The 26565-nt window shown below is 51.3% G+C and overlaps 1 protein-coding gene across 7 annotated transcripts in view; it reads right to left on the bottom strand.

The window, feature by feature from the left end:
• Nucleotides 1–26565, bottom strand: part of CDH13 (cadherin 13) — a 1030961-nt gene that overhangs the window by 82255 nt on the left and 922141 nt on the right. For 5 of the 7 annotated variants that reach the window (XM_042919726.1, XM_042919727.1, XM_042919728.1 and 2 more), the window contains 2 exons: nucleotides 21187–21369; nucleotides 13756–14009 (listed from right to left, as the gene is read on the bottom strand). In XM_042919726.1, coding sequence (XP_042775660.1) covers nucleotides 13756–14009; nucleotides 21187–21369 — 437 coding nt within the window. Of the gene's footprint in view, nucleotides 1–12086; nucleotides 12849–13755; nucleotides 14010–18945; nucleotides 19431–21186; nucleotides 21370–26565 lie in introns of those variants that run through there. The other 2 variants (XM_042919730.1, XM_042919731.1) reach the window with 2 other exon arrangements.

Here is a 26565-nt window from a genome sequence, read left to right as displayed (position 1 = left end):
TTTGGGTGGTCGTGGGTGGTCGTGGTCAAGCTCCCATTCTTTCCTGGATACAGTGGGAGTGGGTCAGCTCCAGCGAATCTGATGTTCTCCGTGTGTGTGTGCGTGTGTGTGTGTGTGGGGGGGGGTTGGGGGCATCATGCTCTTGCCCTGGGAGGTCTAACTCAAGTGCTCAAGTGCCAGGCTGAGTTAGACTGCAGCAGCCTCAATCGTCTCTCCTCTCTGGCTCCATTTGGTGACCACTCATTTTTTCCCAGCTTCTCCTCTGGTCTCTCGGTCCTTCTGTGACCCCCAAAATCAATCTCGTCAATTCTTGTTTTATTCCACTTACTGTAGCTGATGCTGGTTTCTGCTGCTTGCAGCCACGGATCCCGACAGACCCTGCACCAGAAGTCACCAATCGGAGGTCCTGAAATGTAACGCCCTCTCCTACTCACTGTTAAGTCTCCTTTGTTTCATCTCCCTTCAGACATTCGACCAGGTCCTCAGCTTGCCTGGGGGACAGTCTCTCCTAGTTATGGTGTTATTTGCATGGCGTCATATGCTTTGCAGAGCATCTTAACCTACGGATCAATTTAATCCTGATACCCGAACCAGGAACCGTTGTACTAGCAGAAAATAGGACTGTTACATGTATGCTCTAGAAAGATTGCAAGATCGAGCGTACCTGTCCCCCGAAAAGCCAAGCTGCAAACCTTCAAAAATCAGTTGTTTGCAATGTGTGTTTAATAATTGCTCACCACGCGTCCACGTGCCCCGTCATCTCTGAGGACTGCTTGCAGGCAAGCAAACGGCAGATGACAAGGCTGAGCCTTCAGAAACTTCTTTCTGCTACCTTCAATTCCCCGGGAATGAGGAGGAGACTTCCATCATGATGAGGCTTTTAGCAGTGAGATACCCTGGCCTGGCTGTGGATGTGCCATCGTTCCTGGGAGCTGTGACTCATTTCCACTAATAACCCTAGTAAGTGTTTCCTCAGACTTGCTTATTGTAAGTTTGCAATGCGTGGAAACCACGGATTGTAGGAAAACATCCTTCTCATTCTTGAAGAGCCTCCTTTAGAGAATGGCTACGCTTAAACTCTTGGCCAAGAATGCTAATCGGTTCATTGAGTGCCTACTATGTGCCAGGCACTGTGCTTCAAGTGCTTCTCCTGAATTATCTGTTTTACCCTCCACAGTGACCCTGCAGCCCAGACATTATTGCCCCCACTTTATAAGAGAGGAAACTGAGGCTGGAGGAACTTGATGTCTGCCCGAGGTTACACGCCTGGAAGCGTATGGGTGGGGATTTGAACTCAGGGCACCGGACTGGCAGAGCCACGAGAGCCACGGGGCTGTGGCAGCCCTTTCTGCAAGGCCACGTGAGACCCGGGGGGCCCTCTGGGGCAGCCCCTGGAGACAAGACTGATTCTCCAATGGAGCGAGAAGTCAACGTCTGTTTCCCCTGCACGCGTTGGGAAAACACGTCTCACCTTTGTGATTGTCTAACCTCCTCCAGCAAAGCCTGGCAGCATCGAAAGTGATGTGATGATGGAGCCTTGTTCTTGGGAAGGCAGCCGTACGAGCAGGAAGCACAGGAAACAGGGAAACCCAGGGACGGAGGCGTCCCTGCCGGATGATGGTGGCGAGAAGGTGCCCGCACGCACGAAACCCTGAGGGCTTTCGGCCACTTCTACCCACGCAGCCCTGCCTGGGCTGCCTCCCCACCCCAGACATCTGGGCAACAGAGGGTCTCAGTGGGGTGTTCGGCACTGGTGGGTGTCATCGATTTCGGGGCGATCAGCAAAAATCAGAAACAGAATGTGCAGGGTGGTTCTGAGAAGTGGAGTCTGATAGAGCAAGGCTGTTGAGGTTTTTGGCAAATGCACACCGAGGGCTGAGCTTCTCCAGCGAGAGTCTGGTCTGGGGGCAGCGGAGCAGGAAGGTGCGAGGTATGTCCCACAGCCGGAGCTCCTGCGTGGGAATCCGTGTGCCTCTGGGGGTGTTCCTGAATCTTGCTGAGCCTCACCGTCCTCACCTCTGAAGAGGGGTAACCGAGGCACCCTCTTTACAGGGTTGTTGGGAAATTACATGTGACCGAGCATACGAGCCACAGAGAACAGAGCCTGGGACAAAGTAAATGCCAGCTACTCTGTCATGACCGCGAGCACATCAGCGCGGCTGTAAGAAACAGGCGAACTTAGGTTGACCGCGGCAGAGGACTGGACCCGGGCAGAGGGCACGACATGCTGGTGGCCGGAGAGAAGGAGACGGGCAGAGCCAGGCTCATCGGCCGCTGGCTGAGTGTCCACTCCATCCTGGGTCCAGAAAGTGGTACCTGTGTAGACTCTGGTTCTGCTGCTTTGAGGTCTGGCTGCCCGGGCAAGAGCAAGACCTGTTGTATTTAACTGCGGCTGGCTCACTTATTCTCAGGAGGCAGGCCTCATGTAGAACATGCCAGGCAGGGCCACCCCTGGGCCTCCTCACCTCTGGGGGAATCTCAAAGACTCGGGCATTTAAGTTTCATGTGGATGTGCACGACACCCAGACTTTTCTGACTAGCCCAGACCCTGCCTGCTGTCCATCCCTGCTCCCTGTCTCTGCCTTAAACTCAGTACCATCAAAACCGAGTTCCTGGGGCGCCTGGGTGGCTCAGTCGGTTACGTGTCCGACTTCGGCTCAGGTCACGATCTCACGGTTCGTGATTTCGGGCGCCGTGTCGGGCTCTGTGCTGACGGCTCAGAGCCTGGAGCCTGCTTCAGGTTCTGTCTCCCTCTCTCTCTGCCCCTCCCCCACGCATGCTCTGTCTCTCTCTCTCTCTCAAAAATAAATGAACAGTAAACAGACAAAAAAACTGAGTTTCTGACACCTCCTCTGAGTCCCTTCCCTAGCGAGCCTGTCTGCTTCATAACCATCCACCCCATCTTCCAGTTGTTTAGGACAAAAACCTGGGCATCTGTGTGTGTGTGTGTGTGTGTGTGTGTGTGTGTGTGTGTATCTCTCTCACACACGTGGTTGGTCCGCACAACCCGACTGCCATCACCTTCCAGACACATTCAGTAAGGCTTCTTCTCACGGCACATACCGCCAACGCGAAGTCCAAAGCCGTGCCACCTCTCACCTACCTGGCTTATTGCAGGACCCTCCCCACTGGTCTTTGCCGTCTCCCTTCCCCACCACCCCTCCCCACTTACTCTTCTCTAAAGCCACCACAGCTTAACTTCCTGTCTTATTCAGAGTAAAAGCTTTACCCCCGTGCACCTCTGATCTCCTCTCCCCACCTCACCCACTCTGCACCAGACCCAGTGATACCTCACCCCCTGTATCTCATACCTCCGCACATCCTGCCTCAGGGCCTTTGCACTTGTCGTCCCCCCCCGCCCCTGGCTTGGACCACTCTTCCGCAGATTCGTGCACGGCTCACCCCTGTTTCCTTCAGTTCGTTACCGAAATGCCACGCCATCGGCGACTTTCAGACCTTCACTTCTTTCTGCTTTTTTTCTTTCTTTGCGCTGACCGCCCACTACTATGCTATTCATTTTGCTCGTTTGTTTTCTTGTTTGCTTCCTCTCCCCCTCTGCCATTGGCCTATAACCTTCATGACGACACATCTTTTTAACTGTTTGTGTTGCTGCTGTGTCCCCAGTGCCTAGAAAAGGGCCGACGTGTCGTAAGTGCTCGTCAGACACCCGTGGAATGAATGAGTGATTCAATGATTGAAGGGCTGGCTTATCCCAGCCCAACCCTAGTCCAGATCCAGAGGCCCCACTCCGCACAGGCATGCGAGGCTGTTCCGAGCCGGCTCTACGAGGTCTGATCTTCTCCTGAAACCCACTGTTAGGATACACAAGGAACCCCCTGAATTAAACTATGTGGGAGGACGACAGTTTAGAGCCTCATCACTTTAAAATGCAAACTGGGAGCTGTTGTTGAAACACGCTTCTTGAATTAGCTGTGTGGCTCGCTGTCTACGGTTATTTACCTGCGTTACTATAAGGTCGTGATGAGCCCTTCACGAGACCCCCCCCTAGATGTGTTCGGGGGCTGCCTGGTGTTGGTGATTGACAAAGAGCACCCATAAAATAAGCCTGCTCCTCTCCACTCGGCTGACTTCTCTTGCCATCCTGAGACGTATGGCTTTCTCAATCAATATGATACGGGGAGCGTCTGCAGCAACGCTGGTCTATTGCAAACGCCTTTATTAAAATTAAAACAACAACAACAACAACAAAACACCCAGCTAAGCAGATTTAACAGCTTCGAAAACAGTGGGCAAGAAACCATATTAGCGTTTGTCAATATTTTGTATGTTGGCTATGAGAATTAATTTCTCAGGCAGGCAAGGATGACCGTCATAATTATATTCAAATATAACCAATTCAAAACCATGCTTTCAGTAATGAAAGTCTGGCCCGTGGCAGATTTAGAACAACCCGTGTAGATGGATGTTAGAAAGGCGGTTGGATTGTAAAATGACTTTTCCATTGTTTATCCAAATGGTCAGCTCTTTTCATGTCAACTGAATCGAGTGCCTCTAATTGAGGTTAATAATGAAAACCTTCCACCCCTGGATCATGATAAAAGCCAGAATTCTATTTTTAGCCGCGGAAAATGTTAAATCTTTAAAACTTCGGTTGTTTAATTTATTAGACCTTGTTTTCCACTGGCATCTTCATAACACAAAATCTGACCACTGAAAATAAGAGTCAGCTGTGCTAATACATTTACATAAATAATTAAAAACTCTACAGCGGAGTAGGCAATAAAATGTATTGCCACCATAAACTTCCAATGGAAGAGCAGCACTTTAATTAAAAACTACAAAGGCGCCACTGTAAACAATTCATTTACATCTCAAGCTCTGTGTTTGTTGACTCGAGAAAAGAATCATTCATTAAACAAAACAAAACAGAAAGGACCTCACTCCAAATCCTGCTATCGAGGTCAGTAGCCACATTTAATTAAGACGAAGCGTTAATAATATATTTTACTAGAGGGAGGCTCTTCGGTTAATTTCCCCAGGTAGAATTGTTATTATTTAGCCTTTAACTTCTGATTAAAATTTAACAGGTGGGAGTCACCCCAAATGAAACTCTTAAATCTGGTTTTGAAATCTGTTTTTTTTTTTTTTTTTAATAAAAAGGAGCCTGAAAGCTTCATTTTCCGGCCCAATAAATGGTACGCTACTATACATTTTGAGCTTGTGTGTTCCTGAAAATGTCAGTGATGACAAAATCCACACTTCCAAGTGGACTGAGTTTTGACATCTGCTTCCAAAGATCTTAGAAGATACAGAACAAAATGTCCCGTAGACAGCCCATGGTTTTTCACCCGATTTACCCTCATTTTGGTGATTTGCTCTGAATGGGCTCCGATATTAGATTAAACAAGGTGTTAAAAGGGTTTGCACGAATAGCAGCGCAAACTGAAACGGGGCATTTTAACAAGTCACTGGGGGCTGACTTTTCATCAGTGCACGGGGCCTCCTGTATCCGCTTGAGCCCATGAACGGACTCTACCCCGGAGCTAAAAGGCCTCCATGTCCAAAAGGGGAGAAGAAAGGAAATGACTGAAAAAAGACTCAAGGACATGAGGACAAAGTGGGCAAAGCAGTGTTCAGAGAGACGAGGATCTATTCTGGATCTGATTCAGGTATTCTGTGTCCAAAGCACAGGCTCAATTTGGATCAAGGCTCCAGAAGAAGGGCCGGCTGATGGGCGCGGCTCCCGACTGCAACCCTCCTGGCCGTGGGAAGTCCAGTCCGAGGCCTGTCTGTCCCGCTCAGCCCTCACTCCTGGGATTGCTTTAAAACAAGGCCACGTGCAGATGCTGTCATGGGTGGTGGGCATTCGTCGATATCGAAGGTGAATAACAATAATAATAATACCGATAAACGACGCCTGCTTATGCACAAACATGTCTATGCACAGACAGCTGCAACCCGGCTGCCACCAATCTGTGCCTGTTTACCCAGCTCGCCCATCTGCCTGGCCCTGGCCGGGCGGCGACCGTCTCAAAAATTTCCAGCCTCGAAGAATCTTCTCCGCCTGTGGTGGCCTCAGCCCAAGTCTTACCAAATACCCTGGAATGTACCCACCCTGCAAACACATTTTGTTCCTGTAGAACGTTTGAAACGACGTTTCTGCTTTTGCTTTTGGCCTTATTTGGCGACCGGGAATATTCTCATCTACAATCCCCTATGGTTTCTCTAGTGCACGCTCAGACATTCCTGCCAGGGGGGCCCTACATACGGCCTGCAAAGGTAAAGACGGGTTCGCCGATCGTAAATTTGAAAAGGTTGTCATGATGCTCTGGGCGCTCGATATTCGTTAATTTCAGCGTTGCTGTCTTCTTTTCAAATCGTGGAGACAATAGGCTAGATGTTCAGGTCCCTGGCACCTTGGTAGGTCCCTGGAGAATCTGAAGGTCCAGGCGCTGGGCCTGCAGTGCGTAATTCTGTGATGGTACTGGAGACGTGGGGGGATTAGGGCGGGGATGACAGTAAAGCGTGAGAAAGTTGGTGCTGAATGTCTAGAGAGCCCGGGGAGTGCAGTCGCAAGGTCAGGGCCGCCTCTCTGGGCTCAGTGGGTGCCAGCAAAGCCCCCCGGGGCTCTCAGCGGGCCTCCGCACACCTCTGCCCGCTCTCCTCCCACAGAGGGGGGCTCAGAGGCCTCTGCTTTCCCTATCAGCAACAAGGGAGATGAGAAAGGTCTCATTTACAGGGTTGTAGGAACTAAATGGCTTTGGTGGCGGTGCTTTTGGTGAACTTTTAGAGAACAACGCTAGGCTTCCCAAGCACGTGTCTCAGGGGGCAAGGGGGTGGACGGTGGACATCTCTGCCAGTTTGGGCTGGCACCCAATTCCCAGGAGACGGAGGCCTGCACGGAGGCAGGGGGATAGTGGGCTTTCTGGGGAATTCAGGAATCTGTTGACAAGTGAGACCACAGTGATGCTCGGAAGCTCTTCCTCCCCAGCTAGGGACCGCTGGTTCTTGCTTCCCCAGGAAACCATTTATCTTCTGCCTTCCTTGCCCTCCTGCCCCCTTCCTTCTTTCCCAGGGAGGACATGCTCTTGCTCTCACGACTGCAAGTTCCCCAGAGGCTGTAGGCAGAGACCGTTTCTTGCACGAGTGAATGCACGACAGCTAGAAGCGTCAGGGCCCCACTGGGCTCTAAATGAATACCGCTAAGCAAACTCAGTGAATGAATAAACGAACGAACCAAAGACTAGCTTTAATCCTTGTGCTTTTATCAAACAGTTGTTTTTCACAACACGCTTATCTATTATGTCGGTTGTGTAAAAATCTAGTATCGTGGCACGTGGTAACTTTTAAAGTTTACCCTGAGGGCGCCTGGGTAACTCAGTGGGTTAAGCGTCCGACTTCAGCTCAGGTCACGATCTCATGGTTCGTGAGTTGGAGCCCCACGGTGGGTTCTGTGCTGACAGCTCAGAGCCGGGAGCCTGCTTCGGGTTCTGTGTCTCCCTCCCTCTCGACTCCTCCCCCACTCATGCCCTGTCTCTCTCTCAAAAGTAAACATTACAAAAGAAATTAAAAAATAATTCAGTTTATCCTGTGTTTTTTTTTTTTATTATGTAGAAAGTTTCAATATTCAAAGATTCTCGCGGTAGAAATGTCAGTTATCTCATGCTGTCCACGCTTCTTTTCTTCTTTCCTAAAGAATCCCAGTCTCCAAAGCTGGGTTCTTTCCAGCTAAATGACCCCATGTCCTCGTGTCCCCTGCACTTAGGTGTGGTCACGTGACTAATCTTGGCCATTGAGATTTAAACAGAAATGGGGCTGACTTCCAGGAAATCTCCTTCAAAGACAGGAGACTCCCTTCTTTCCCTTTCTCCCATCTCACTGTCTGGAACGCAGATGCGAAAGCTGGTGCACTAGCAACCCTCACAGTCCACGAGGAAGGGGACGCCAACCTGGAGATGGTCGAATGGCGAGCAGGAAGGATCCTGGGCCCCTGACACCTTTGAGGAACTGCCATCCACACCCTGCACACTGCCATGGCTACTCTGGACTTAGGTGAGAAAAAGAAAATAGACTTCTATCTTCTCTGAGCCACTGTCATTTTGAATTTTCCTATTGTCTTCAGCGAGACTTAATCCTCACAGATACGGTGCCGCTCGACACACCCTCACAGAGCTCCCTGGATGAATGATCCTTTCCAAACACATGTTGAGCAGTGATAGGTCATTTCACATCGCTGGGGACCACATTTCTCCTCCACACACATCTCATCTATTCAGTGTGTAGGCAAAAGTCCCTGCTGCAGAGTGGTTTGCCGCAGCCCCTGGACAGGATGAGCTCTGTCTGAAAGATGTTCAGAATTGGAATTGCTACTTGGTTGCCTCAGCAGAAATCCCTTGATTATGCAACACAGTGAAATAAGTCCTCTCAAGCCCTTCGAGAGGATCGGGCTGCTGGTTGCGTCCCCAGAGCAGCCAAATCAACAGACAGGATGCCAGGGTTAGTCCCTGCTATTCACGTCGCTGCTGGAGAACGTCGGGCAGTCATTCCCATATTAGCATAATCATCATTGAGCTGCTCCTTCTGATAGTAATTAGCCAATAGTTTCCGTTGCACAAGCCTGCTCCTCGTTAGAGACCCCAAAATGTCACGGAGAAATGTCTGGCTCCTGTCTCAAGGACGTGGAGACAGGGTTCCCCCAGAAGGCAGGAGCGTTGTCTGGAGGGGGCCGGGGTGGTGGGGAGAGAGGGGCTCTGTTTCAGACCACGTCAGTATCGACACGACCTGGGAGCAGAGGAGCTTTCTAATCATGACATCGATTCAAATCATAAGGGACAATATAAATTTCGGTACAAAAAAAAAAGAAGTTTTTAGATGACAAAAGGCATTAACAATACGCATCCTTTGGCTCGAAGAGCTTTCGAAAAATTCTTCAGGAAATTAATGGTGCATCAGACAATTTAGCTATAAGCATGGCCACTGACCTTTTTAGAAAAATAATTGCATGCAACTGGAAACACTCTAAATATCCAGTAACAAGGAGATGAATGAATAAATGAGAACATCCATGTAATAGAATAAGAGAATACTACCAAGCAATTAATAATAATGGCTGTGTCTTGACATGGAAAAGCTCTTCGCCATATACTGGGAAGGAGGCACAGGAGGTTCCAGAACAGGACGGGTGATGAGAGCCAATTCCGGTAATAAAAACGGAAGCCCCCTCACACGTGACTGAGGGAGCTATACCCAAGTTGTTAAGAGGGTATTATAGGAGCTATTACGGATTCTTTATCATCTTCCTTATTCTTAACTGCCTTTTCAAAAGTCTCCTCCATGAACTATCTTAACTTTATAATAAGGATGAGAAGATACAAGTCATTAAAAAGAAGAATTTCATCTGTCACCAGCCCACTGATGTCCATTTTGATTTGGCTAAGAGCGCAATGCGACGGCCTTTTTAACAAGTCTTGATAACTCGGGCTTTTTAGGGAGAGTATTCACTCTGATGCCTGGACACCTCCTGTCTTTAGCGTTGCCGGCTTCTCAGAGATCAAGGCGCCTTTCACAGACTTTACTGTTCCCTGGTGTGATGAAAGCGTCCCTAGCGGGGGGCCAGCATTGCCAACGTGGGGCCGAGATGAGACCCGCCTTTCATCATGGGAGACCGGATGCCAGGCAGGACGGGAATTCGTTAGAAGTTCCTAAGTTCTGTGGGGGCTGGGGGTGGGGAGGAGGTGTCCTGCTCTGAGGGCGAGGGAGCCTGCTCTCAGGGAAGAGGCCACATGCCTGTCAAGGCTCCCGGTGCCTGGTGAAAGTAGGGTTTTGGGGGGTCACAGAGCATCTGGGGATAGAGATGCACCAAGTGGTGGTGGGGAGAGGCAGAGAAGGGAGGAGGAGGGGGAGGGAGGAGGGGGAGGCAGGAGGGGGAGGGAGGAGGGGGAGGAGGAGAGCGGGGGGGAAGGGGACGGGGCAGAACACCAGACAGCGGGGAGCGGATGAGAGAGACAGAGAGGCAGTGATGGGGTGGGTGCCAGGGAGAGGGAGGCAGAGACACAGAGAGGGAGACGAGGAAGGGACAGACAGAGCAAAGGAGATACCAAGGGAGGCAGGCACAAACAGAGAGGGACACAGAGAGAAAGCTACACGGACACACACAGAGTCACACACACAGACAGGGGCACCTGCCATGACCTGCGTGGTGGCAGAACTCAAGGCAGTGGTTCTGACGGGATGGACACCCTCCGGGGCAGGATGGCTGGGACAGCATCTTATGCGCACCTCCGTCATCTGAACTCAGAGCGCTCCTTGAGATGAAGGGTTCCCTCCCTCTTCCCACGCCCGCTCCCCAAAGCATCACTAAGCCAACAATAACAGGACCGCTCACAAGGTCACCGTGCCTTTCGGAGAATTTTGGGCAGCCAAGCGCGGGTCGTCAGAGACCTGGGTCCCAGCCTGGCTGGCCCCGCCCTGCAGCCCTGCTCACCCCCTGCACACACAGCCCCTCAGGGACAGCGCTTCTCAGTGTGTCGGATCAAGGGCGGCAAGTAATTAACAGACCTCTTCTCCCAAAAGGCTCCTGTGACAATGGCTCAACGTGTCAGCGACACGGCTGTCCGTGCCTTGGATGAGCTCAGAACCAGCAGCAGGGGGGCCCGGTCAGTGCCAGGCTGAGAAACGGGGGGCACTTCTGGGCCACCGTGTGGCCCCAGCAGGAAGGGATGTGTGTGAGGAGTGTGGCCAGAGAGAGAAGCGTGTGAGGCGCACGCACGCACACACACACACACACACACACACACACACACACACACACTTACTTTGCTTTCTCCAGACACTGCTCAGCTCAATTTGTAAAATGCTAGAACTCTTAGGCAAACCAGCCACAGACAGACACCTCAGTGGTATTTCCTGAGGGGACGCAAAAATTGGACTTGGTCATAGTGACTCTGTGGGTCCTGATGACACAGCATCCGTTCTCATCTCCTGGGAAGAGCCCCCTGAACTCCTTTGGTGGTCGTGATGGGACCTGGGGCCCGCGGTGGGCACACTCTACCCGCCTGCTGTTCTGTGGGGCTCAGAGATGGGCCGTGTGTCCAACTGGGCTCTGTGAGACCCAAAGCTGGCCCTGGGCTTGAACTTTCGATTGGGAAGCATGCCGCTGAGGCCGAGGACCGGCACTGCTGGTGGCTCTACAGATGGGGCTGAGGATGTGGCCGACCGCGGGGGACAGCAGAGCCAAAAGATGCAAAAAGGACATGCTCTGAGCACCTGCGTTCTCATGCTGAGTCCCCGCGTCCCCATCAATTGAGGCCGCCTTGGGCTAGGCCACTCCGAGGACGGTCCTGGCAGCTCATGACATGGGTCGTATCTGTGGTGACTGATGGTAGAAACACGAGGCTCTTCAAAGCGTTCCAAACTTGTGCATTTTCCCTCGAGCCTCCCCTCCAGTAATCAACACACAGCTTTCTCCACTGACGTCCCGCCCGTGGTGTAACGGAGGACGCCTGTACCCTGTCCCAGTGGCTCGCACCCTGGTCTTGATACGTCTCAGGGGCTTGGCTCTTGCCGGTACCCCCGCCCTCTCCAGACCAGAATCCCGTCCCTCCCTCAATCTGCTGGACCTGCTCTCTGGAGTCTGGCCCACCTTCCCAGTTCCACGTTCCATCCACAGGATGGGACCTCCTTCCTCCCTCCCCGTCAGCCACCTGCATCTGAGAGCATCATCTCCGTGGACCGTCAGGCACCCTGAGTCGGGAGGCTCCTGACTGCAGCTCAGGCAACATCCCCCCACCCCCCGGCACGTGAGCCCCTGCGGGTGAGGGGCACAGGCCGTGGGAAATGGCGGGAGGTGGTTCATTCTCCCTGTGAGGTCGGGCTGTGCCAACCCATCATTTCCCATCCCCTAGAGACTCTGCAATGCCCGAGTTCCTGTGCTATCTCGGGCCTGTTTTTTTTTTTTTTTTTTTTTTAATGTTTATTTATTTTTGAGAGAGAGACAGAGTACTAGTGGGGGAGGGGCAGAGAGAGAGGGAGACACAGAATCCGAAGCAGGTGCCAGGATCCAAGCTGTTCCGCATAGAGCCCCATGGTGGGGCTCGAACCCACAAACCGCGAGATCATGACCTGAGCCGAGGTAGGATGCTTAACGACTGAGCCACCCAGGTGCCCCTCGGGCCTGGTTCTAAACATGTTCAATAAGCCCTCCAGTGACTCTACCAGCAGATTCCTCCTTTTGCCTAAGTCAGCCAGAGCTCGTCTTAAACAAAGAACCTGGACAGACCCAGGTCTCTGTCTGTCACCACATCTGTCCCCCCAACCTCACCAAGTTAACACTTTCAAGACTGGCAACATCCCAAGTCACGCAGCAAGGGCAGAGCCCTGGGTTCAGGAACATCAAGCCCGTGGAAGTTCGCTCTCTCTCCCACCCAGAGTCCCCTCTTCTGCTCCTGCTGTAGAAATACATAGTGACAGGAAAGTTTCCCTAAAGACATCCTAAATTTGTACATTTGTCTGTGAAGCTACCAGTTTCCCCACCTAAGGACTTAAGGAAAGCTTTCTCTTTGATATTTAAATTGCATCTTTCCTCTGCCAGGTACCCAGCAGGAAAAGGAGAAAGAGAGAGAAAAAAGAGGGCAATTTCAGAGTCACATTATTATAGGATTTGGTACAGTTCGCACCTTTATCTAGTTCATCTGGCATTTCAGAAAGTTTTGTTGTGAAAATAAATCCCCTTTTGGGATTGGAAACTAACGTGAGCCGCTCGTCTGCCAGCTCGCTCCACGGTAAAGTGGCTGTGTGGAGACCGTGACACGTTTCCAGGTGTTTCGAATCAGGAAAATACGACACGTGTTTATTAGAAGTGCATCTAATACTTGATTATCCTGTTCCTCCTACGAGAAGAAGATTAGATTTTGGAAAAGAAAGATTAATAACTTTCTTTTGCGGAGACGAGCGGGCGTTTGGACCTGCATGTCGATTTCAGCTTGCCGCGAAACACCGTACCAACGAGAGCAGCCGGTCAAGGCTAGTACCCTACGTAACGATCATTTAATTAAATCTTGTCACGACAGCACCTTCTTTCTAAGCACCGGACAGAGCTCAAGAAACGAAGACGGAAATTTTGGAGACGATTTTTTGTTGTTGTTTGTTTGGCTTGCCATTTATCTGTCGGAAACCTAACCCCAACGTTCCCTTTCTAAGTACCGGCAACGTCTGCTCCCCGCCCCCCCCCCCCCCCCCCCCCCCCCCCCCCCCCGCTCTGACCCTTCCGAGTCCACGGCACTGAGCAGAGAGCACGGACTTTGCAGACCGTCCTGTTTCTAGTCTGATTCCTCTGCTACTAGGCTGGGCAGCCTCGGGCTAGGCACTGAACCTCTCTGAATTCGCAATACCCTTATCTGTATGTGAAGTCAGCCAATGCTGACTTCCAAAGTCATGGTGGCGAGACGATGGGTCGAGTGTCTGAGATGCAGGGGGGGGGCCAGACGTGGTGGCTCCTTTTTCTTTTTTTCAGAGCCTGTGCTTGGCACTGGCAGACCCCTCTGGCCATTTGGGAACACTGCCCGGAGGCCACCCTCCTCCCCGGCATCAGGTGTGGAGGCAGCATCCCTGGAGAGTCAGCCTGGTCCTGACGCGATCGGCCAGGAGCTCTTCAGGGTGCCCTGTGCCTCCCACTCGCCCAGATCACTAACAAGTTTACCGTAAGGCTAGTTTGCTCCGGACAGCCAGGCCTGCATCCGGAAAAGAAACGCAACTCCTGCCTGCCTCCGCCCTCCGGTTAGGGAGCCGCTCACCCACCTGATGGTTTGATGTTGCAGAGAATCTGGGTCCGTGGCATTCACGGTCAGGAGCACGCTGCCCACAGAGATGTTCTCCTGCCTGGTCACCATCATGGGGTCCGGGTAGAAAACCGGACCCTCGTTGACGTCCAGGACAGTGATGTGGACGGTGGCCGTGGAGCTGGGGCCATAGGAGACGTCGGGTACCAGCGGGTCCTCGTTTTCCACTTTGATCAGCAGGGTGTGGAAGGCGGAGATCTCGTAGTCCAGAGGCTGGAAAGCAGGGGGAGGAGGCTGAGCATGTGAATCTGCTACAAAGGGCAGGTGCCTTTGCACCAAGCACTCTGACATCCCATGGGCCCGGGTGGATGTTTAGGGATGGATGCAGAATTTGTGGGCCAACCTTAATGCAATTTGGGGTCCCCCTTAACAAAAGGAATAGGAAGCATACAGATACAAAAATCGGGATGGAAGGTGTTTTTTTTTTTTTTAGATGAAGAAATAAATGACAACACATTACGTGAGCCCCAGAGACCTGGGGTCCCCCGTTGCGATCTCTTTAGGCGACGCCCTGGCCACACTGACACTAAAAGGCTTCCTACCTGTGACCTGTAGCCACAAGACGCCAACACTTGGAGGGGGTTGGGGGCATGAACGACTCAAGCCTAAGCTTTGCCAGCTTCGGGGCAGCCCTGCCTCTGTCACCATGGGAGATAGAATGGAAAAGGCCCCAAGTCCCATTTGCACCATTTCCCTCTCACTCGCCACAAGGTCTGAAGCTGGGGTCTCTACAGCTCTCTGGCACAGGCACGCTTCCCGGGACGGCGTCTCGTAGGGAAAAGGGCTGAAGAGGATTGGAAACACCTGGGGTTAAGCCTCTGGGCCCTTCCCCACCTGAGGGCATTTGAAAGTGTGTGTGTGTGTGTGGGGGGGGGGGGATTTTCAATTGTCACCATGACTTGGGGGCTCGGTGGCCACATACTGGGCAGAGGCAGTGATGACCAGACACACGGCCATGCCAGGGACCGTCCAACATGACGGTGGACCGTTCCGGCCCCAGGGTCACTGAGATGGGGTCCACCGAGGTGATTTTGCAAAGGGGTCTCAGAGTACCCGCCTCTCCCAGCTGCTGTGCAGAGGAAATCAGATCATGTCAAAGAAGCCCCACTGTAGACACTATTCATACGATGGTCCTGCCCATCACAGAACGTGCCAGATGACAGTCACTTGGCCACTCCCTTTCCAAACCACTAGATGATGTAGGAGTGACATTTCCTGTCCCTGGGGGTGCGTGGGGAGACGTTCAGGTCTGATGAGGGCACGTTATTTATTTCCAGTTATTTCCCTAATGTTTCGTGGGAGAATGAGTAGCCAACTCCTCAGACCCGTGACATAGGGATACTCCTGCTGTGAGGACAGGACCAAAGCGGGTGCACGGAGTTGATTCCCACTCGACTACAAGGAAGCAAATGACCTCCCAGGTTGTAAGGGCCACGGGAAGTGGGGGCAGAGCCCCACAGGGGCAAGAGCTGGGATTGAAACCCGCTGGGTGAGTTGGGCTGACTTGCGGTAACCTTCCGTAACGATCGCAGCCAACACGCACGCAGCGCTCCCCACACGCGCTGAAGTGCACGCACGCGCACGCGGGCACGCACACGCACACGCAGAGGAAATGCTGACGTGCTGACGCAGGAGTGCTTCCTGATTGTAACGGGAAGGGACCCCCTCCCCCCCCCCACCTGTAACAACTCCCAGAGGGACCCTCTGAGTTAACAGATACAAAGCTCTTGGCACCTAGGAGCTACCCAGGCGTTATTTGGTCCCATCCGGGTAACACAAGAATACTTCACCGCTCCGTCCCTTTCTAACTTCTGTCCATCCCGAGTGACGCGCTAAATACGCAACCTCAGGGAAGTCCATTTCCAACAGGGGCCGGGGGATCGCCACGCTGGGAACATAGTCATTCATCCCAACTAGGACACCGAAGAGGGGGAAGACTTTGGCGCGCCGGGTCGGGACCACCCTGCACTCGGCGCTCTGAGCAGGGCTGACGGCAGGAGCTCTGTCTCCGGGAGCCTCCTTCCCCCACCCCAGTGCGGGGCAGACCGAGGGGGGTGCACCTCAGGGCCAGAGGGCTTCTCTCACACCAGCTCTGGCTCCTGGCAGCGCAGTTTGCTTCTGGAGGTCAAGTTAACTAGCACACGGGCATGTGTGAAATCCTAAATCTAGCCCGACGGAATTGTCCACCACGATGAAAATGTCACCAGGCTGGGGTTTCTTTGGTTTGTTAGCTTCGGAGGGCTCCTCACAGCAGAATCTGGGCCTGGGTTTGAGGGCCCCCTGAGCCACCTGCAGCAGGATGGAGTGGGGCAGACCAGGCGGGAGGGAAGATCGGAATCTCGAGTGGAGGTGGCCTGGATTATTTACGCACGGCCTTTGAACAGTACGGCTGGAATGTGGGTTTCTCTATGTGTGTGTATTCACGTTGGATACGTATATGGGTGCCTTTAGCATTAACCATGTATACACAGGGGTTTACATATTCGATGTATTTATGTTAGATGTGCATGTATGTTTCTGTCAGAGGTGTGTGTGTGTGAGATATCTCTAGTTGGGTTCCCCGAGACTCCAGCTGAGTCTGGAAGCAGAGCCTGAGGCAAGGGTTCTGAGTATGATGGACTGGCATACCTTCTCAGAAGAGAGGGAATGAGCCAGGACGTGGTCCCCGCTGGAGCCCAGCTCCAGCCCAGTGCCACGGGGGTCCTGGCGCTTTCACTGCACCAGTAGGTCAGCCCCATCTCAAGGCAGGGGCTGGTCTTTTGCACCCCCCTGCCGGCAGGCCCAGGCGGCAGGCTCTCTCCAGCTGGCAGGGCCTAACCTTCCTGGCTGGGGGGCTCCCCTTTTGGTAAGGGCAGTTCTGCTGGGCAGCAGAGGCTAGGACGGTGATCTGCCAGCACTGGAGGCTCTGGAGTGGCAGCTGCGACCTCGTAAGGGAGTCTGGTGGGTGCCTCAGTTTCCCAGGGCGGCCGTACCAAAGGACTGGGTGGCTTAAGACCACAGAAATCCACTGTCTCCCAGTTCTGGAGACCAGGAGTGCAGAGTCCAATGCGAGCAGGGCCGTGCTCGCTCGGAAAGCTCTAGGGGAGCCTGCCTCGTCCCTGTGCCGCTCCCTTCTCTGCCTCTGCTATCGCACGGCATTCTCCCCTGGGTGTATCTGCCCTCACACGGCCAACTTCTTACAGGAACATGGTCATACTGGCCTAGGGCATCCCCTCCCCCCCACTCGACCATGACCTCATCTTTGCTAATCACATCTGGAGTGACTGCTTCCAGAGAAGGCCACCTTCACAGGGTCTGAGGATTAGGACTTCAAAATAGCTCTTCTTTGGGGGCATAATTTGACCCATAACAGTGGGGCACCTAGAGCCCTCTGACCCCCATAATACATATATTTGATCTTTACCGCCACGCGTCCCTATTTGCCGTGACATTATTTATCCCTTACTGTGCACCTGCCTGTGCCTGGAGTGCCCTGTGTGCATCACCTCACCCAAGCCTCACTTTACCTCGTGATAGTGGGTGTTTTTATTCCCATTTTGTAGATGAGGGGACAGGCTCAGAGAGGTTGAATAACTCAGTTAAAGTCACACAGCACATAAGTGGCACAGAGGGATGTTTTGGCCCCGGAAGCCTGACGAGAAAATCGGAGCCAATAATAAACCGCTGTGTGTACCAAGTGTGATGCTGACGGGGACCTGGTCCTCTGCTCCACTCTGGGCCGATTTATGCACACTGGGATGGAACGCAGCTTCGTAGGTGTGCGAGGGACACCTTCGCTCCCCAATACAGAGGGGTGCAGGTCAAGGTCTGGCCCTGGTGCTCGGTCACCATTGGGCCCGTGGGCTGCTGCACGCTTGTCCCTGCCCTTCCCGGAATCTTGGCCTGGTAAGCACTGTAGCAAGGGACCCTGGGAGAGGCTAGGGAGCTGCGGTGCGTTTCCCACAGACCTCGGTCTGGAGCCGCCAGGAGAAGCAGCTGGTAAGACGGCAACGAGGAAAAAGATGGGAGGCCCTGCTCGCCGGCCCGTCTCCAAGTACGTCCCCAGGCCGACATGCCCTGAGCAGAACACTGGCCTTCGAGGGGTGGAGGCGGGAACAGTGCCACGGAGGCAGGGCAGAGGGGCAGTGAGTCGCATGCTGCCTTTCCGCAGGGCAGTGCCCTCGCTCGCTCACCCCACCTGCCCTGTGCGGAATTAGGATGTAGTAATTCCATTTGCGCGTTCCCCGGGCCAGGCCGCTGGGGAGCTGGCAAAACATGGGTCTCTGCTCTCGTACCCTGCCCTGGGTCACGCTGGAGTAAGAAACCCTCCTTTGTCTCGGGCACGTGACCTCATTAATGTGATTTGTCTGGTGCAGGGTCTCTGTGTCGGGGATGGGAGGAAATTGAAAACACTTCCAATAAAGTTACAGAGATTCGATTCAATTAATATTTCATTGAGGGTCAAGAGTGGGTGTGGACCAGTGTCCTGCAGGGTTTAAAGGCTGGAAAAGCCATCCCACACGGCGGGGGGGCAGGCGGGGGGGAGAGGTAAAGAACCTGGGGTTTGTTGTCTGATAGAGGGAGGATTTGGAAGTGATCTTACAGTGACTTTTAAGCCTATTATCGCTTTGGGGATCAAGGCTTTCTGGATGTTTCCTTCCCCTCTGAGGACAAAAGAGAAAACAGGCTTAAAATACAGGGTGGATTATATTCAGCCGAAAGGGTAACTCTCTGACAGTTTTGGAATAGGTTTACAAAGCAGCTAAGAGCATTCCTGACCAGAAGCTCTTACAAGGAGACAGGTTCTTGCTTTCTGGAACTGTTAGGATTTGGTCCTGCAGGGAGGTAGGATTCCCCTGGGAACCACACAGTCCTGAAATTTCTGCTGGTTCCTCGGTGTGCGGACTGCCAACTGGTTAGGGCGGGACTGCCCATGGCTGGTTGCCCAAAGACCACCCCTTCCCCCCTCCCAGGTGCTCCCCTCCCCATCTCTTCCTGTAGAAGCCCCAAAGACCAGATTTAGATTTCAGAGCCTTCCCTACAGCTGAGGGTGGGCATATGTTATCTGGGCAATGAAACATCATGGGAAGTTGCCTGGGAGACCAGTGGAAAAGATATTTTCTTCCCTGAAGGCTGCGGCGGGGGGGGGGGGGGGGAGGCACATGAGAGTTCTCTCTCTCTCTCTCTCTCTCTTTCTTGCCTGGCTGCCTCCTTGCTTTGAGCCTCAGAACACAGCAGCGGGAAGATGTGCTACTTGGAACTTTGGCAGCCATTTTATGACCATGAGGAAAAAGCCAGAGGCATCTGCTGTGCCCCCTGATGGCTCTCTGACACCCTGAGCTGCCCGTCAATCCTAGATTGGCCTACCTTCGTCTAGTTATGGAAATCATTAAATTCTCTTTAGTATTTAAGCCACTATCAGCCTGGTATTTCGGTACTTGACCTGAAGGGAACAAGGCCAGGCCTGCCTGCAGAAAGCTGCCCGGGGGCTTCGACCTTGGTGGACTGAGAAGCAGAGAGAGTCCAAGGCCCTTTGGAGGAATTCACGTGGCAGGCAGCCGGAGGGAGGCGGAGTCTCCATCCCAATTCTGAAGCAAAGGAAGTCCACTCACTGGTCAAACTGAGGCTCAGAGGGAGCCCCAGGTGTCGCGGAATCTGCAGGTGGAAACATCCTCCGCAGTGGTCATCTGCAAGGCCAGGCTCAGTGAACACCTCCCTCCCTCACATGGTGACCCAGCAGGTGTGGTGTGGGCCCAGGAACCTGGGTCGGGACTAGCATCCTTGGCGATGCTTCTAAGTGCTAACGTTTCAGACTCAGCAGTGAGGGCCCGTGTGGGAAGGTGGGGAGGGGAGGACGCTCCTTCGTGACTCTGGTTCTCTTGGATTTTCTGTCCCTCAAGCTGTAGCAAACAGAACGGGGACGACGGTGCTGTTCCAGGATTTATGATGGGGATGCATATTCACCCAAATGCTGTTTTCCAGCCGCAGGTTTGGAAAATCGTCCGACGGCTTGTATAGACCCAGGCTAGCCGCAGAGGACAGGCAGAGGCTGCGTTAGTTTGCGACTTTCACGACTTGTGAAAGTGCACGGGTGGGTGCACTGGGAGGGCAGTGCCAGGATCTCCTAACAACTCCGCCCGTGCCTGTGTTACTAGGGAAGGAGACCCGGGAAGACCCAGGGGCTGTTCTTCTCAGCCAGGCAGCTGAAGTTCAGTGTAAAGGAAGTATTGGAAAGGGCAGGGCTCGGGAGAAACCCAGCCTCTCATCCTCCGAGATCGGCCATCCACAGTGGGTCCGGAGGATTATCCCCAGGCTACACTGGATAATGACCTTCCAGGATGACCACGTGCCAGTCTCCGCAACCTGTGAATATAGGACCTTACGTGGCAACGGGGCCTTTGCACATGCGATTAGGCTAAAGGACCTCATTGCGGGGAGCCTGGATTATCCAGGGGGACCCATGGAATCCCAGAGGTCCTCAAAGGAGGGAGGCAGAGAAGTCAAAGGAAGAAACAGATGTGAGATGGGGGCAGAGACTCAGAGCCAGAGAGAAATGTGGTGCTGCTGTCCCCTGACCAAAGACACGAGACAGGGCCACAGGCCAAGGAATGTGGGTGGCCTCCAGAAGCTGGGAAAGATGAGGAGATAGGTCGTCCCCAAGAGAAACCAGTCCTGCCAACTTCAGCCTCGTGAAACTGATTTTGGTGCTCTGGCCACCAGAACTGTAAGAGAATGTGAGTGTGTGTGGCCCTACATCACCAAGTTTGTGGTCATTTGTTAAAGCAGCCTCAGGACACTTGCACAGGTGCTAAGGGTCAGTCACCCTTTATCTCCTGTTTTTAAGTGAATAACCGAGATTGTGCTAAGACCAGGAAGAAATGTAATGATCTCTCTCTCTCTCTTTGTTTTTTTTTTGAGAGAGAGAGAGCACATGTGCCAACAAGGGAGGGGGGCAGAGGGAGAGAGAGAGAATTCTAAGCAGGCTCAGCACGGGGCTCCATCCCACGACCCTGGGATCATGACCTGAGCCAAAATCAAGAGTCGGACGCTCGACCAGCCGAGCCACTCAGGCGTCCTGTAATGATCCGCAGTTTTGATCACAGATCTTTAAAAAACCTTCACATATCCCATTTTTGCATATCTTTGATAATTCACGGTCAGATGTGTGGAGAATCTCATTTGAAAATTAAATTAGGGACTTTTTTGAAGGTTACACGTAAGTTTGAGTTTCCTAGAACCCGTAAAACAGCTTGGTTTCGTGGCTGTGAGGGTACAAGTTCACCCTTAAGCTGTGAGCCCCTTTTTCTGTTTTCAATTCCAAAAGGAGGAGAGCAGGGCTGACTTCTCCTTGACCTTCCCCAGCAGGGAGGCCCTCTGCCTGGTGGAGGGAGGAGCCCGGAAGCGCCCTTACTTTGACGACGGACAGCATGCCCTCGTTGGTCTGAGGGTTGGTGTGGATTTCGAAGCTCTGCCCAGGGTTTCCGTTGATGATGGTGTAGACAGCCCTCCACGCGCCCGTGGTGGGGTCGTCCTTGTCTTCCACTGTCAGGTTGACGATAACCCCCACGGCTCCTTCCTCGACGGTGGCTTGAAACTACAAACAGAGCAGATGGTCACTGTCACTCTTTGGAAAGAACAGCAAAGACCCTTTGCGGGGCTCGTACCGCGGGCCCGGTAGTGGGTACGTTACCCGCATCACCTCATTTCACAGTAAACAATAATGCAGGCAGGTCATGGAGCTGTGCTGTGCTGGCAGATGGTCCGCTCCCTCCCTCTGCCTTCCTTGTACTTAGGTGAGGCCATGAGACTGCCTTCTCCCCTACTGGATGTGGCCAGATGTGATGCTTGCCAGCTGGGGGCAGCGGTCTCTTCTCTGTGCCTCTCTCCTGCCATCTATCGGAACCCAGACAACCACAGGACCCCAGGGCAGGGTACGGCTACGGGGGGAGGAGCGTGGGTCCTGAGTCCCCACAAGGAGAAGAACACCGTCCCGGGAGCTGTTGTTGAAGGAGAGACAGACGTCTATGGAGGTTGAGCCTTTATGCAATTCTGTCTGCCTTTGCTCTTGCAGCGTCATCTACCCCAAACCACAAGGTAACCAAGGTAACCGGGGAGCCTGTGTATGTCTCCCTGGCGTGTGGAGGGACTGGAACTGGAGCCTCGCCCCCCTGCCCGTGTCGGACTCCACAGCCTCTGCTCGACCGCACCATCTCCTCGAAGGAAGAAAGTCCCACTCCTTCCCCATGACTTAAACAAAACAAAACAAAACAAAACAAAACGTTTTCTACGGAAACTTATAAATCAGTTGTTTGAAGCCTTGTTGTACCTGTGTTTTTATTGTAATACATCTCACATACTTGTTGCAAGTAGGTGTGGTGGAAATAAATCAATAAATGAAAAATCAGCTTTCCCAGGGATAGAGAATTTCACGAGCTATCATTAGCACATTCCTTCGAGCTGGAAGCATAAAGTATTGTTTTGGTGCTTACCTCTGACACACTACACGTGAATAGTAATCTGTTTGCAAATATTTTACAGACAAGTAATACCAATAAGCTGACAACAAGAAGAAATATCTTGGAATTTCAATTAGTAGCCAAGTGAATCTAGAGACAGTGAGACAGTGTCAGAAAGCCTTTGTGTTCAGAGAAAAGTCATTTGAGAGATGAGGTTTCAGAAGCGGTGGCTGATTAATTGACTTGCAAATCATTAATCATAAGCCTTAATCTTGATGCCTTGGGGGGGGGGATGGGGCGGGGACAGGAACTAATTTGTCTACCACACCTCAGCAAACCCGGGTGGGTTGTTTCCTTTTCTCTCAAAGGGACGCTGGGAAATTCTTGCAACATGATGGCAGGATGGAAAGTGGCCAGAGCAGGGAGGTCTGGAAGACGCTGTCACATGGATATGGCTCCGGGAGACAAGGAAGTTGACCTGATTCTTGTCTAAGGAGGCTCTTCCTTCTATCTTTCCCTCCTTCTCACAAAAATCATGGAATTCCTAAGCGTAAGCCTAGATAGATGGTCTTCAGCTCTGTTTGCACATTAGAATCTTTTCAGGGGCGTTTTGTTTTGTTTTTATCTAACCCGGCTCTATTCCAATTCAGTGGGTTTGGGGTAAAGTCTGAGATTCCATACTTTCTTAACCTGTCCAGATCATTCTTTTTTTTTAAGTTTATTTATCTACTTAGACAGAGAGAGAGAAACAGAGAGAGAGAGAGAATCCCAAGCAGGCTCCATGCTGTCAGTACATAACCTGCTGTGGGGCTTGAACTCATGAATCATGAGATCATGACCTGAGCTAAAACCAAGAGGCAGATGCTTAAATGACTGAGCCACCCAGGTGCCCCTGTCCAGATAATTTTAGTGTGCAATTTGGGTTGAGAGAAGCATGATAGAGTCCAAGGTCAAGAACGTTCAGATATGGGTGAAGAAAGAGGCACAGAGAAGCAAGGGAAGCCCAGAGTCATTCAGTGAACCAAAGGTCAAGTCCGCGTCTCCTGGACTCCTGTAAACGCTGCTTTTAACAAGTTCTATTACTCAAGACCTGCATCACTTAGGTCCGTCCTTCACCCCTGCTGGGGTCCAGAGCCCGATGACCGGTTCTCTGTCCCTACTGATCACACCAGACCTCAGCTCATAACCTGTCCTTGTGTCTTTTCTGACACTGGCACCTTAGGACCCCAGGTGGGCAATTATGCAGGCACACGGAGCACTGAGACCAGAGGATGCTGGGAACCATCCATCCTGTAGAAATGCTGCTACATCCAGCACAGAGGTGAGAAGCTGCTTTGTCAAAGCAGATGAGGCTCACGTTGCTGAGATGAACACCTAGGACAGATCACGATTGGAGGGGGCTGGAGGCCCTATGTGGTCTGCCTTGTTCACAGATCTCCCCCCCACCCCTCACATGATGCCAGGTACAGAGAGGGGAGACAGTAAGCATTTGTTGAATGAATCGGTGGTCTTAAATATAGGCAGTAGGTCTTAAATATAGGCATCAAAGGCGAGGGCGGAGGAAATATGAGAGATGTGGTTAGCAAGGAGCCGTGAGAGGGACTGGCTTGTTGACCGATGCTTGATTCTGCTACTTGCTTGATGTTCCAGAAGGGTAGGGATGGACCGATCTCTTTTGTTCTCCAGGACATCTCTAGCACGGCGGCATCACAACTTTTGTCGATCTTAGTCGACAAAAGTTGAAAGTCTTAGGTCGACTTTCACCTTCGTTGGTCCCTCCCGCCATAATAGATTTTCGTGGGCTTAATTTTTTTTTTTTTTTATGTGAGGGAAAAAACCAAAATTTTCTTTGACTCTGAAAGTTCTTTTTTCCTTATGATTTGAGGATGCTGTGTCAATAGTAACTGTTGGATGACTCAGCCCTGATCCCTAGTACATAGCACAGTACTGGATGCATGAAGATCTGATGGATGGACAGATGGATCTTAAAATTGATAGTTAGGCCATGTCTAAGTGGGAAAAGCCTGTGCAGATTTCCCCCATGACACTTCTTTTTTAATGTCTGGAGCACATAGGGGATGGCATAAAACACCCTTTTAGTGTGCGAGCTAATGTCTCCAAATGGAATAAGGTGGTATTATTACAGGAATTCTCACAGTGTGTACTGTGGCCCTAATATATCCTTAGATTTAGCAATGTGTCCACAGCTACATTTACCTACCATCCATCCACCCCTCTATCATCCACCCATCATTTTCCATCTATTCTCCATCCATCCTCCATCCATTTATCTTCCTTCCTATCCATTAATCTTCCTTCCATCCATCCATCATCTACCCATCCATTCTCCATCCCTCTATCCCTGCATTTATCCATTTATCCATCCACCCATCCACTTACGCATCCATCCACCCACCAATCCATCCATCCATCCATCCACCCACCAATCCATCCATCCATCCATCCATCCATCCATCCATCCACCCACCCACCCACCCACCCATCCATTTGTCCATCATTCTCTATCCATTTGTCCATCTATCGCTCTTCCAGACAGACATCCAGCCAACAGATATTTGGCAAATGGCTTCTGTATGCCAGGCATGATATAGTCTTAAATTCTAGGGATACACTACAAAATAAAACAGACATGGTATATGTCTGGTAATAAACCTATGTTCAATATTAGGAAAAAAAGTAACACTGAGCCTGTAGCTTGAAAGGGGGCTGGTGAGAGGGAGTGGGTGCCTGACCCAGTCTGTGGAGGGTCATTAGGGAGGGATTCCTTGAGAACTGAAAGCACAGGAGGAGTTAGTAGGGTGAAAGGAGAGAGAGTGGCCCTGGCATCTGGAACAGCAGGAGCAAAGACCAGTGGCAGGGGGGAGCATACGCATTTGCAGAAGGGAGGGAAGGTGGGTGTGTCTGGAGTGGGGGGAGGCTGGGAGAACTGTTTCCCACTGGACTTCAGAGAAGGACAGATTCAGATTATGCAAGGCTTTGGGGGCCAAGGAAAGGCACTGGAATTTACCATGAAAGCCAAGCCGAGTCTAGTCAAGGAACTGGATTGTGTTTAAATCTACCCTTGAGAGAATTCAGAAAAAAAAATCTTTAAATATAGAAAACATTCAACACAATTATTACAGTCTCTGTTAAGACCATTATCTGATTCTTGCATAAACTACAAAGTCAGTTTCCTTGAGCATCCATTTAGAAACTCATTATTGCTTAATTAAATACTCATTCTATTAATTCTATTCAATGTTTTAAACCCATTATATAATTCAAGATGGAAAATTAAATAGATTAAAATGAAATAGTACCATTTTATATTTCTATAGCAATGCTCACTTTGAGATTTAAAAACAGACAGACAGACATTAATTTAGCACACCAGAGCAGGAGGAATTATTGATTGTAACATTACTTCCCCTAATTGGAAAAAAAATAGATAAAGTCACTTTTCTGTTAAACTGTGTGGCAAATCAAATACCAGATGCAAAATGTGTTTTTACGCAATCAATGTGGGTGACTGGCTTGGGACATAGTGAGGCTCATTAGCTCTCTCCCTGCTATTCAGAACTGAGTATTTCATTCTGCTTTCTTTGATGACATGCGGGGAGTTTTGTGATGGACGTTTAGGAAGAGAATGCCTGGACTTTCCACAAAGGTCATCCATCACCAGGGGGAAGAGAGCCTTCTGTTTTATTTTACATCACGAATAAATGCTCTTCGTCATAGAGCAAGTGGCTGGTTTTATATTAAGGTTAACCCAAAGATGGAAATAATAATGAGCAGAGTAGAAAGCCACAGGTGGGGAAGAGGTGACAGGGCATGACTTTAAGGGGCTGGACATCTGCGGGCTTGCCTGCCTGACGACTGGAGTCCAGGTTCACGACCTGTCAACCATGACGTTTCATGGATGGTGAACCTGAAAAGTCGAGATGTCGTCATCTGGGTCCTGGCTTTGGGAAATTAAAAGCTAAGATCCCAGAAAATTTGATAAACTTAAATTTCTACTGGGAGGTTAACAGTGTGAGGGAGAGATCATCAGAAATTTAACTTGCAAGCAATTTTATGAGTCTATATTTACATAAAGGATAGAACTCATTGGAAAAATCTAATCTCTTGCTAATAGCCTAATGGGTAGAAACTGTGATTGCTAGAAATAAGATAATATATTTAAGAATCTTGGCACATTGCTTGGAATGGAGTAAGGAATCAGAATTTGTTAGTGAGGATGGGATGATTTGGGATTTTGTTTTGTATCCTATGAAATTTTTACTAATAAATTGGAGAATATGGTTTAAACCCCTGTGACTCTCTGTTCTTATCAG

Source organism: Panthera leo, chromosome E2 (genome assembly GCF_018350215.1).
Source record: "Panthera leo isolate Ple1 chromosome E2, P.leo_Ple1_pat1.1, whole genome shotgun sequence".
Taxonomy (NCBI): Eukaryota; Metazoa; Chordata; class Mammalia; order Carnivora; family Felidae; genus Panthera; species Panthera leo.
The sequence above is the reverse complement of the archived record's forward strand: the minus strand, read 5'-3'. Positions and strand labels throughout refer to the sequence as shown.